Genomic DNA, 12,801 nt, shown 5'->3' with positions numbered 1-12,801 from the left:
TATGCTCTTGTTCCCTCTGTCTTCCTAACAACGTTTTTGGAAATCTTCTGCTTCACTTCCTCATCTCACTACAATTTCATTTTAATTCTCTTAATTGTTCAACCGAAGTGATTCTCCCAACTGTTGACTATCAAATCCAGTGGCTCCATGTCTTAATACTTCCATTTAACCCCTGTAACACTTGTTATTGATCATTTACTCAGTAAAACTCTTCATGACCCGTTGTGGGGTTTTTCATTGGTTTTTTTGGATGGCGTCTTTTACCTATCCACTACTATTTAAAGCCCCTAGAGAAGGAAATGGCAACCCTCCCCAGTATTCTTGCCTGGAGAACCCCATGGACAGAGGAGCCTGGTGGGCTACAGTCCATGGGTTTGCAAGAGTCAGACATGACTGAGCAACTAAACCACCACCACCATTTAAGGGGGTCTCTGTGATTCTTCCCTTTAGGTCTTTAGGTTATGTCCTTGAACTATCTTCATGACACCGTGACTTCAGTCAGCCTTGGTTTCTTGAAGTGAAGTCGCTCAGTCGTGTTCGACTCTTTGCAACCCCGTAGGCTGTAGCCTACCAGGCTCCAACCATGAGATTTTTCCAGGCAATAATACTGGAGTGATTTGCCATTTCCTTCTCCAGAGGATCTTCCCGACTCAGGGATTGAACCTGGGTCTCCCGAATTGCAGGCAGACGCTTTACCATCTGAGCTACCTAATGATCCATGCTATCAAATCTAAATTCTCTTTACCCTTGTCCCCAAGAATTAGCTGTTTCATTCCCTCCTAGTTTTGCTGTTGTATCACTCTACACAGTCATCTCATGGTAATCTGATTTCTATATTTTTTTCTCTGTGTACAGTTGATTCTTGGACAATACAGGTTTGAACTGTGAGGGTCCACTAATACACATTTTTCAACCTGTACCATATTCCTACACAACCTGTTATTGTATCCAAGAATGTGGAATCTTGGATGTGGAGGGCCAGAGAGCCAACTGTAAATTATAGGTGGATTTGCCAGCATGGAGGTCAGTGCTCCAAACCCCACATTGTTCAAGGATCAGCTCTACAATGTATCCTTAAATATTTTCTTGTGTTGACCCCAGAACTGTTTATAATTTGTCTGCTCTTTGTTATAGTAGATGTTCACAGTCACAGATCTTCATCTCATCTAGATTCTTAAAATAGCATAAACTGTTCTAGGCTGCCTGCAGTCCTCTGCCTCTACCCCTATTCCAACCTGTTAGGTTGCTGCTAAGTCACTTCAGTCGTGTCCGACTCTGTGCGACCCCATAGATGGCAGCCCACCAGGCTCCTCCATCCCTGGGATTCTCCAGGCAAGAACACTGGAGTGGGTTGCCATTTTCTTCTCCAATGCATTAAAGTGAAAAGTGAAAGCGAAGTCGCTCAGTCGTGTCCGACTCTTCACAACCCCATGGACTGTAGCCCACCAGGCTCCTCCATCCATGGGATTCTCCAGGCAACAGTACTGGAGTGGTGTGCCATTGCCTTCTCCAAACCTGTTATGTCACCACCTGGTAATTAATGGCTTCACTATTTCAAGCTTCTTTCTCAAAGCAAAGTGTGTTCTTTTTATAAATACCATCAGTAAACATCTCTACTATAAAGTATCCTGTAGCTAAAATCTAGAAGATAGCTTTCTGCAATACTTACTGTATTACTACATTAGTTTTGCTTTTCCTTTAAGTATAATTTCATGTCTGTGTCTTTCATTAATGTTTTAAAGTATATCCCAATTACTGAGACTGTGGTGATATGACTTTTAAGAAGTAATATATATCTAGTTTTCATCCCTGTTCCTTGCACAGGAATTGGACACCCTTGTAATTTCCTAAGTGATAACTGTAAATAATGTGTCTTTTGAATTGATGTTAATGAGAAGACTTTTGGAAAGGTCCTAGGTTTGAGGCCAGTTGCCAGGGGAACCAACCTAGTGATTAGAGTTGAAACTTTCAGTCCCCTTCTCTCCCCCAGGGCTGGAGATGATTTCAATCACCAGTGGCTAATGATTTAATTAATCATGCCTATGTAATCAAGCTTCCATAACATCCCAAAAAGTACAGGGTTCAGAATGCTTCTAGGTTGGTGAACATGAAGAGATGGGGGAAGAGTAGTCTGCACAGAGAGCATGGAAACTCTGCACCCCTTCTCCATACCTTGCCCGGTGAATCTCTTCCATCTGGCTGTTCCTGAGTTAATATCCTATAATAAACTGGTGTTCTAGTAAGTAAAATGTTTTTCTGAGTTACATGAGCTGTTCTGGTAAATTAATTAAACTTGAGAGGGTCATGGGAACCTGCAATTTAGAGCAAGTAGGTCAGAAGCAAGGTGACAACCTGAATGTGATTGGCATCTGAAGTTGGGAGGGGAAGGAAAATGTGCAGTCTTCTGAGACTGAACCTTAGCTTATGGGATATGATTCTATCTTCTATCTCCACATAGTGTCAGAACTGAGTTAATTCCTTGGTGGTATGGGGAAAAAACAAAAATATCTGGTGTCCAGATCAGGGAGGCACACATCAATAATACTGCTATGTCAAGTTGCTTATTTAGTGTGGCAGTACACCAAATTATGGAGAAGGAAATGGCAACCCACTCCAATATTCTTGCCTGGAGAATTCCATGGACAGAGGAGCCTGGCAGCCTCCACTCCATGGAGTTGCAAAGAGTTAGACATGACTGAGCAAATTAAGAAAGAGGAGTTCTACTTTCTGGGATTCTTTCAGACACTTTAAGATTGGTTGATACTTAAGTGTAAACAAGTTGCTTATTGTGCTGCCTTTTACATACAAATCTTACCTAAACCTCTTTTCCTTTCCTTGGAGACCAGCCCCACCTCTCCTCTTAGTAGTGTCATAAAAATTTCTACTTTTGCTTATTTTATGGCCTATAGCTCAGAGGTTAGCAAACTACTTTGCCCATGGGTCACATCTAGAGCACTACCTGCTTTTTGTATAGCCTGTAAGGTAAGAATGGTTTTTGCAGTTTTAAATAGTTGAAACAAAAATCAAAAGAATATTTTGATATGTGGCAATCATAGAATGTTAAATTTCATTGTCCATAAACTGTTTTATTGGAACAGAGCTAGGGTCTGGCTGCTTTCTTACCACATGAACTAAGCTGAATAGGTGTGACAAACCTATATGGCCTACAAAAGGTTTAAGTATTTACTATACAGCCCTTTACAAAATAACCTTACTGACTCCTGGCCTAGCTGATTCTTTGCATGTGATGCTGTTTCTTCTCCTTTTCTCTATGAGAGATTATACTTTGTGATGCTTTCACAAATACAGGTTTTCCTAAACTACAAAATCTTATCTGGTTTCTCATACACAAAAGCTTTCTTCTACTTCGAATGTACCCAATTAATAGATTCCAGGGACAAATAGTTTAGATCTCTCAACTGAATTAGGAATACCTAGTTAAGTCTTGGAACATTATGTTCCCCATATTAACTATCCTTCTTAATCCTATTTTTACATATCCAAAATACTAATATATACCAATTATAAGATAGGAAAACATTTGTAATCAGTTTTTTTTTTATTTAACCTAGCTCTGTAGTTTCAAATGAAGAGTTAAGCAGTATTAATTTGTAGTGTTGTGTCTGAAACTTTGTCACGTTATCGGTCCACAAAGAAGAAAGGAAAGGAAAGTGAACTCCCTCAGTCGTGTCTGACTCTTTGCGACCCCCATGGACTGCAGCCTCCCAGGCTATTCCGTCCAGGGGATTTTCCAGGCAAGAGTACTGGAGTGGGTTGCCATTGCCTTCTCCAGGGAATCTTCGTGACTCAGAGATCGAACCTGGGTCTTCTGCATTGCAGGCTGACGCTTTACCCTCTAAACCACCAGGGAGAACTAGATCAAAATTCTCTAAGCAATCTTCTCAAGCTTCCTTGGTGGCTCAGATGGTACACAATCTGCCTGCAATGCGGAGACCTGGGCTTGATCCCTGGGTCAGGAAGATCCCCTGGAGAAGGGAATGGCAGCCCAATCCAGTATTCTTGCATGGACAATTCCATGGACAGAGTAGACTTGCAGGCTACTGTCCATGGGGTCACAAAGAGTTGGGCACGACTGAGCTAGTAACACCCTCAAGTACTAGCAGCCAGAAATCATTTTCTTGTTAGATATTTTTAAAATGAACATAATACTACTTTAAAGACTCCCAAAGCTAAGAGGGCTGTATAAGGCAAAAATAATCACTCTGACCCTGCTTTAGGGTTGTGGACTCCGGAATTCTTTTAAGTACTGCCACCTATGTGCCTGCTAAGTTGCTTCCATGGGATTCTCCAGGCAAGAATACTGGAGTGAATTGCCATTTCCTTCTCCAGGGGATATTCCCTGACCCAGGGATCCAACCCTGCATCTCTTGCAGCTCTTGCACTGCAGGCAGATTCTGAGCCACTGGGGAAGCCCTACTGCCACCTATGTTTCACTGGAATTGTTTAAGTACTATGGTAGGGGCATCTGTAATTTTTCAAACCAAGACACTTGTAAGAATTAAAGGGGAACTATGTCCCTGAGACCCCAGACCAATAGGCATAACCTGGACTGTCCTGACATAAATGGGATGGATGGTTCCCCTAACATGAGGAAGAGGCAAGCTTCTGCTCAGTTTTTAATATTCTATCTCTAATTTATTTGTTCCAGATGGAAGGCGAAGATAACAATGAAGGTAGCCTAGATAAAAAAAATGAAAAAACTCAAAACTTTTAGATTCTTTCTGAATATAAACCTTAAGTGGCACCCCAGTTATTTCAGTAACTAGGTTTTCTTCATAATTGAGAAGCACAAATGACTATTTACATGGTCATAATGGGGCCATGATATATTAAATGTCTATTCAAATGTGTAGACTAAAGGCTTTTTACTTACTTTAAAGGCTTTTGCTTACTTTTACTTTACTTACTAAAGGCTTTTACTTAGTTTATGTACTTTTAATATTGACCACATACTTAAAACAGATTATTCAAGAGTCAAGTAGAAACATAAGATCCAAAACAAACTTTATTCATATAGAACAATAAGGGTATTAATAACTCAAATATTGAATGATTAAGTTTGGGGTCAAGTAGAAGTCACCAAGACTATTTTAATGGGAGCAGTATAAAATTACATTTGGTATTTTTCTCAGTTCTCTGGCATTCTTCAAGCTTGCAAAGATTCAGTACACTTTAATAATAGCTTGCTGAACAGCAATAAAATGAGCTGATGTCCTTAGAAGTCAGTCTCTCACAAAAAAGACGTTATATCCAAGCTCTATCAAAGCCCCAGCCAGTAAGGCCCATAAAGGAATGAAGACATAGGACAGATTCATGGTAGTAAACTGTTCCAGTTTAGCACAGAGTGCAAGACAGAAGGCTAATTTAAGTAACATTGCAATGAGGTACCAGGCTTTTTTTTTAATATTGTGTGATCCATGTCGAGGGTCAAAGCCAGACTTACATCGCCCAGCCATTTTCACAATCAGCATGACAAGAAGGATAGTATCAAATATCCAGACTGGAATAAATATGAGGAACCAGTTCCAAGGTGCCTTCTCATCCAGTTTCAACACCAACATGATCAAGAAGAGTAATGTGAAAAGCCAGGTGAGTAGTACTCTCTGAGCCAAGGACATTCTCATTTAAACAATTTAAAGAAGCTGTTGCAGGGTCGAAAAAAGGAAAATATACCCTAAGAGAAGGAAAAAAAAAAAAAGTCAAGATCTTAAATTTTGGTACCATAAAAAAAAAAAATATTTCTATTCCTGGTTTACAAAGCTGGCTCTTTTTCTCTCATAGATTTCCTAATTTTGAAAACACTTTATCATCTCCCTTTCATAATCCATCAAATTTGTAGCCATCTTTGACAACATCACATCCATCATTCCATACAGCTGTGACAAAATACAATTTTTAGTATATCCACTGGGTATAAGTTCTATTCAAGATGTTTTAAAAACAGCCTGCTTTTCTTGTTTTTCACACAAATGCAGGCACTCAGGATCTTTTTCCTGTACCTCAGGGATGTTCTTAATTAACCTTTCTTTGTACATTTGCACACCTATTAATTTTCATTATCAAGGAATACTAAGAAAAAGCATTCAAAATCAAAGAAAGGGTGGTATAAAGCCAGGAGAGGAGTTTTAGTAAGGAGGGAACAGTTAAAAAAAATTACAACATTAAGTAGAACTATGATTGTACAGAGTTCACTGGGCTAAGTAACATAGAACACATTGGTAACACTGGATTTTTGCATAGCTTAATCCATGGGTCTTACATTTTTTAATCAAATTTTCTCAAAGTTGTTATAAATACCTATTTTCTTAGTCTAAAACTTTTTAGTAATACCCATTTTTTGGCTTGTGGTATATAGCTTTTTTACTACTTGCTACTCAATAATCAAAACCACTTAAAAAACTTGTGATTATTAGATGCTAAATTGTTTAATAATTGGAGCTATTTCTTACCTTCCTATCTGTCTTACTGATCAATGTCTGTTTTGCACTAGTACTGTATCACTGTTACTAGATACATTCTAATATCTGGGAGGCCTAGTATCTACTTACTATTTTCTTCTCCAAAATATTTTCTCTTATTTGGCCCTTCCAGGTTTTCAATGCTAAAATCACTAAATTTAAAAAACTCGGAATTTCGATAGGAATCCATCAATCTGTAATACTTAAGTATAAACACATTTAATCTTCACATACAGGTTTACAGTATGTTCCATATTTATTCCAATTTTTATATCAGTCTTGTGACCATCTGGAAAAAGGGTAAACAGAATGGCAAGTCAGAAGCAAGGTTGCATGAAGTTGGGTGAGGAGCTAACAGAAGATAATGAAATGCAAACAGGTGAATAAATTCCTCTGAAACACTGGGAGAAGAGAAAATGAAAGGTAAGACTTACAATGATGATGATGAAGGATCAAGAAGAGATTTTCAGTAAAGGAGAGAAATTATAAACAAAAGGAAATAAGCCACTGGGGAATGATAGATTGAGGATGAGACAGCATAGGAGACGGCAAGAGGAAAAGATAAGCAGGTAATGGGGATGGTAACAGAAGCATGGGTGACAGGAGTAAAAATGCAGGAAGATAAGAAATAAGGAAAAAGGGAGGAAACCAGCTAGATAAATCAAATGTCCTAGCCTATCATCTTTAAGTAGTTATATTTTAGGACTAACTTTGATTGTTACATCTTTACTACTTTAAACAGTGGGTAGCTATCATGGTGCAAGAGTATATATATATGATCTGAGTCTCCGAGCTCCCTTCTTTCCTCTATACAACCCATCTGCTTGCACTCAATTTGTTTACTTAGCTTGAAGATACTTCATACTGCAGTATGAAAAACAGATGCTTTTGCTCCCAGGAAGGCATTTTCTGTGCTGGTCCTTTCCTGGCCAGAGGCTGCTATAATGGGATGTGGAACCAAATTTGGAAGAAGAGGTGGAGAGGTGTGTACTGATTATTAACTACAAATGGGTTTCATACTGTAAATTGAATTTGCTCAATTCCAGTTTCCAATCCCTCTGGCCGTTTTTGTTAACTTTTAAAAAAGTTTATGATAATACATTTGCTTAAACATAACTTCTATCAGCCAGCCATTAAATGAGTCAAGCTTTCCGCCTCCCCCCTCAACATAGGTCTGAGTAGTAACTCAATAAGGGTAACTGCATTCAAAACAGGTGCTTTAAGATTGGAGGTCAAAAGACTGCAAAAAAACACAACCTTGTGGCTGCAAGTTTTTTTTATGTGGGATGCAACAAAGTTTTGTGTGCACTTTCACTAAAAGCACTCTATTGATATTTAAATGATGCTTGAAGGATCATGGGTGCTGGGGTACAATTATGACAAAAAACTCCGATTTATTAATAAATCTCCATTAATTTATTAAATTTGTTTCCTACTACTTCTCTTCTTTCTCTTTTAAGGAGGGTGGGGAAGCTGCATACTCCAAAAATTTTTAAAGTATTTTTCATTCGTGATTATGTTTTGCACCTGAATACAGTTAAGTATATACCGCCTATCCGCCTAACACCTGCGCTGCCCCTAAATGGAAATCTAAAGGGCCCTGCCCCCACACAGGTCCAGCATCTCGGTATCAGGTGTGGGTGGACCCGATAACTTGTCCGTGGTGCTTGCCACACTATTTGCATTTCCCTTCTCGCGACTGCCAGTACACTTCCATATGAACTCGTCCTATCCCAAAGACAGTTTTGCTTAATGAGCCCACAACAAAGAATTCCTCCAGATAATGAGTCACTTTCGAAAGGTACCTACTTCAACAACCTTGGCCAACCTGACCATCCTTCAAAGGAACAGCGTTCTGCTTACATTTACCTGATTTCGGGCCTACTTGTCTCTAGAACTTCAGGGCATTCCTAAGGGGGTTCCTAAACTATCCTTACCCTTCAACTTCAAACGCCGACGGTCCGACAGCGGCGCCCTATCCTAACTCCCCCCATTCTGCACTGCGGGCCCAGAGCATTTTGGAGTTGAACGCAGTTCTTGTACGATATGATCCACAACGCAAACAGAAGCCTGGTGCCACTTCGGTGTATTTGGGGCTGGAGGGTGAGGGGATGGGCGCGGCGACGAGGGAGGCAGACACAGGGTAGGGGCCGGGGGGCCAGTGCACTTCGGGGTATGCCGGCTCGTCGGAGCCCTGGACTCACCCGGCAGTTCCGCTGTCTGGAGAGCGGAGAGGGGATCGAAGATCAGGAAATTCGCCAGTTTGGATCCTTGGCCTTTTCCACACTTCTCCCCCCATTAAATCCAGAAGCCATCACATGATAGTCAAGAAAAAGGGACTTAAATTCCTCCTCCTCAAACGACCACAGTACAGGCTCTCTCGGGTGTACCTCAGAGCCGCGCCCACATCCGGGGCAGGGTCTAACCGCCTGGGCCTCTCCTATAGGTAGAGAGAACGCCAATCGGAGAGCTCAGAAGCTCCCTCCCCTGAATTAATTGGGCCATTCAGCCGCCAGTGCGAACCAACCGACTTTTTCGTACAATCCGGTTTGTCAAAATGACGGCTATAAAAGAAGCCACTGGGCCCGCCTCTTGACTGCTACGGGCTAGCAGGAAAGTCAGTCTAAGCAAAGCCGGGAGCGTCCGTGGTCCCATTGGGCCTATAGATGCCAATTAGACTTTGCAGCGCTCAGCCCCGCCCCCGCGGGGCGCCCCGCCCCTCCTCTGGCTCTACCAGTCAGAACTCGGAGACTGCAGGCTCCGGCGCAAAATCCTGCGGGAGAGGGGGTGGGGCGGCGGATCTGGAGGCGGCGCGCCCGCGGGCAGCTTCGTTGTGACTCCTCAGGCTCCCGCGGCGGCGGTGGCGCTCGCCTCGGTGTCTCCCGCGCGCACCCTAGCCGCCTCTAGCGGCGCGGCGCCGCGCCCTTTCCTAAGGTAAGAGCCGGCATCACCTCCACGCTCGGGCGGGCCGTGTGGAGGTCGTTGGGTTCTGACATAAGCCGAAGATGAAGGTGGATGAGGGAGGAGAGCGGCGAGTGGGATGGAGGTGGGGGGCTCCGGGGTCAACGCATCGTCCTCCCGGCCGTGACTTCGTCGGGCAGCCGCCGGCACCTGCGCTCCGGGATCCTATCATTTGGCCGGCGGCGGAGGCTCAGTTTTCCTCCTCCTGAACCCGGGTAGTTCTCGAGCTTGGATGGTGACGGCCCGAATCGCAGCGCCGCCTCTCGCCCCTCCCGCCCCTTCTCAAGGCCCCTCTCCTTCGCTTCCTTCCCGTGGCGTTCTGTTGGGGGCGCGTCGGGTCCGAGGGCGTGTGCGGCCAGCGGGTGGCCGAGTCCCGGCCAGAGGGGAGCGGCCAGCTAGCGGCCGGAGGAGCGAGCTCGGAAGAAGGGGGCGACTCTGTGCGCGCTGAAAGCCGGCTGGCGGGGGTCGCTGCCCTGCCCTCACTGAGAGGGCAACAGTTTTCTGATTCCAGGACTGACTGCGGAGCGGGTGCTGAAATCCTTGGCGTGGGCCTTAAAGGGGTATTTCTTGTCTGGAAACAATGCCGCGGTCCATCGGCGTGCTTCACATTTTCTTATTTTATTCTGTCTCATATTGACAGCCAGTGTTTTGGTATTGTTCCTTCAGGTCATGGCTTTCTAATGCAGTGTCTCCTTTTAGAACTTTGGAGAGTATTCTGTCGGTAATCTGATACCCTTTTAATTTTTAGTGTGGTCCCCCTCCCCCTCAAAAAAGGACCTGCTTTATAACAAACAACATGTACTGAGTAGGGAACTACAGAATCTGGGACAATTTCTTAATCTCAGTATCTGTTGACATGTACCAAGTAATTTAAAAATTCGTGTGACTGTATTAAGTGTTTTGTCATTTACACTTGCTTAGTTTGTTAATAGTATATCCTGCTTACTTTGATATTAGTCTGGTATTTGTGGTACTTTGATTTTATAATTTTTGTTTAGCTTTAGCCAACTAGACTTTTGAAAATTTGTCCCCCCCGCCCCCTTTGAGATTGTGGCTGTAGCTTTAGTATTTGCTCTTATTTCAAGAGGTTATGTATTTTTAAAAACTTTTTTTCCCCCAAACTGATAGCTTTTAAAAGCTTTAAGGGGGAAATTCTAAAAATTTGGAAATTACACACTTTAGCCTAAAGATCCATAAAAATAGCATAACAATATAAAATCCTACCTTTTTGGAGTAACAGCTGCTAAGTTTAAGGGATGGCAGTGGATAGTCCCTGTCCGGTGCGGTGACTTATCCTCTAGATTCCAGAGAAATCTTGCAGGTGTGGGGAGAATGAGTTATGTCTGAGGCCAGAACACAGGTGGTTCCAGGAGCGTTTTCTTGTTGGGAAAATAACATGCCTCCCTCACAATTTAGTTGTCTGTGTGCATCCTAGGTAGTATTAAGTTCAGTTCAGTTCAGTCGCTCAGTTGTGTCCGACTCTTTGCGACCCCATGAATCGAAGCACGCCAGGCCTCCCTGTCCATCACCAACTCCCTGAGTTCACCCAGACTCAGGTCCATCGAGTCAGTGATACCATCCAGCCATCTCATACTCTGTCGTCCCCTTCTCCTTCTGCCCCCAATCCCTCCCAGCATCAGGGTCTTTTCCAATGAGTCAACTCTTCGCATGAGGTGGCAGTATTAAGTTAGGTGGTAATAAAGTAGAAAGTGTCTGTGTTCTAATTTTCAAAGTTTCTGGTAGGCCTTGAAAATGAGGTGAGCAAATAAAGTATACAATGGGGACACTCTTGCATGGTCAAGCTTCCAAGAATAAACTTTTTTTTGAATCCAAACTGGCACTGGCCAGTTGGCTATAAAAGTCAAGTTAAGTGACCTGACCAATTTTTAAGCCATGAACCTTTTTGGCTAGTCCATTTCATTCAAAATTGCAAGGAATTTTTTTTTTTTAAGTTTTTATTGGATATAGTTGATTTACAATGTTGTTAGTTTCAGGTGTACAGCAAAGTGAATCAGTTTTACATATATCCACTCTTTTTTAGACGCTTTTCCTGTGTAGGCTATTATAAGTATTGAGTAGAGTTTCCTGTGCTGTTCAGTAAATCCTTATTACCTATTTTATATGTAGTAGTGTCTATATGTCAGTCTCAATTTTCTAATTTATCCCTCCCCTTTACACCCAATAACCATAAGGTGTCTTCTACATCTGTAACTATTTCTGTTCCGTTGATAAGTTCATTTGTACCCTTTTTAAATATTCCACATATAAGTGATATCATGTGGTATTTGTTTTTCTCTGTCTGACTTCACTCAGTATGATGGTCTGTAGGTCCATCCATGTTGCTGCAAATGGAATTATTATTTCTTTATGACTTGAGTAATACCAACATTTCAAGAATTTATAATGAAAAAGGATTCCCTAGACTGAGCTGAAGAAAATTTAGGGTAGCATGTAGAAAAAAATGAGGATCAAAAAAATAGTTCATTTGCCTCTGTGTTGCCTCATTTAATTGTTATAATCCTAAAAGAGGTGGCTACAGTGATTACTGTCCTCCTATGAGTTAACGTAGTTAACACATGTGTTCAAGATTTATCAGATAAGTTTAGAGGTGGAATTCACATCTAAGCAGTCTAATTACAAAGCCTAAAAATGGCTTCATACAGATTTGGTTGAAGGCGACTGATCAGTGGAAAATAATGCTGCAGAATAAACTTAATATTTGGTAACACTTTGCGATTACTGTACAATAAGCACTGTTGACTATTGCTGGAATGTAAGGGTGGAGTCCTTCCCTGTCTTTGAGGAACATCCCTTTAGTGAGAGAGAGAGATGTGAACAAATAATGGTACTACAATACAGTGTATATTGTACTATAAGAGAGTGCCATAAAGTCCGTGGTTTCATGGAAGGAGAATTGAGTTAAAGTTCAGACCAGCATTTGAATTCCTGTTTTGCTTTGTGACCTGGAACATGATATCAAATTTCATTCATGTTTAGTTTCCTTATCTGTTAAGTGGAGAGAATAATACTTCAAAGGGGAGTATTAATATTAAGCAAAATATGTAAAGTACTGGCTTATTGGTATGTGGATGAATAAAGTCCTGAATGAAGAATAAGAAACAAATAAATTGAAGAGTTGAGATGGGTTGGAGGTTTACCAGGGTGACTGGTAACTTTATCTCTGGAGCCTTACAGGGTGACTGATAACTTTTATTAGTGGGGAGGAAGGGCATCAACACAGATAGAACACACAGAACCAGAGGCAGGGTCTCAGAACGGGAATATGGATTGTTATGGGAATGGCAAGTAATTGTGGCTCTGTATACAAAGTATTTGCAAAGGCCAAATGTAAATGATAATT

At 41.9% G+C, this 12,801-nt stretch overlaps 2 protein-coding genes across 25 annotated transcripts in view; one reads left to right on the top strand and one right to left on the bottom strand.

The window, feature by feature from the left end:
- Nucleotides 1–5,008: 5,008 nt before the first annotated feature.
- On the bottom strand, nucleotides 5,009–8,900 carry TMEM60 (transmembrane protein 60). The gene is made up of 2 exons (XM_019958614.2): nucleotides 8,684–8,900; nucleotides 5,009–5,695 (listed from the first exon to the last, which is right to left on the bottom strand). Exon 2 carries the CDS (start codon nucleotides 5,643–5,645, stop codon nucleotides 5,244–5,246), a length of 402 nt encoding a protein of 133 aa, XP_019814173.1. The 5' UTR covers nucleotides 5,646–5,695; nucleotides 8,684–8,900; the 3' UTR covers nucleotides 5,009–5,243.
- Nucleotides 8,901–9,254: 354 nt separating this feature from the next.
- The window catches only part of PHTF2 (putative homeodomain transcription factor 2), a 202,633-nt gene continuing 199,086 nt past the window's right edge, over nucleotides 9,255–12,801 (top strand). For all 24 annotated transcript variants that reach the window (XM_070787220.1, XM_070787218.1, XM_070787219.1 and 21 more), the window contains exon 1: nucleotides 9,255–9,413. The gene's annotated coding sequence lies outside the window, so the exon portion shown is untranslated. The remainder of the gene's footprint in view (nucleotides 9,414–12,801) is intronic.

Source organism: Bos indicus, chromosome 4 (assembly GCF_029378745.1).
Source record: "Bos indicus isolate NIAB-ARS_2022 breed Sahiwal x Tharparkar chromosome 4, NIAB-ARS_B.indTharparkar_mat_pri_1.0, whole genome shotgun sequence".
Taxonomy (NCBI): Eukaryota; Metazoa; Chordata; class Mammalia; order Artiodactyla; family Bovidae; genus Bos; species Bos indicus.
Note: the sequence above shows the minus strand (reverse complement) of the source record. Positions and strands in the feature narration are given on the sequence as shown.

Coding starts and splice junctions, on each gene's coding strand:
- TMEM60 (XM_019958614.2), bottom strand. CDS start 5,645: ATGAGAATGTCCTTGGCTCAGAGAGTACTACTCACCTGGCTTTTCACA.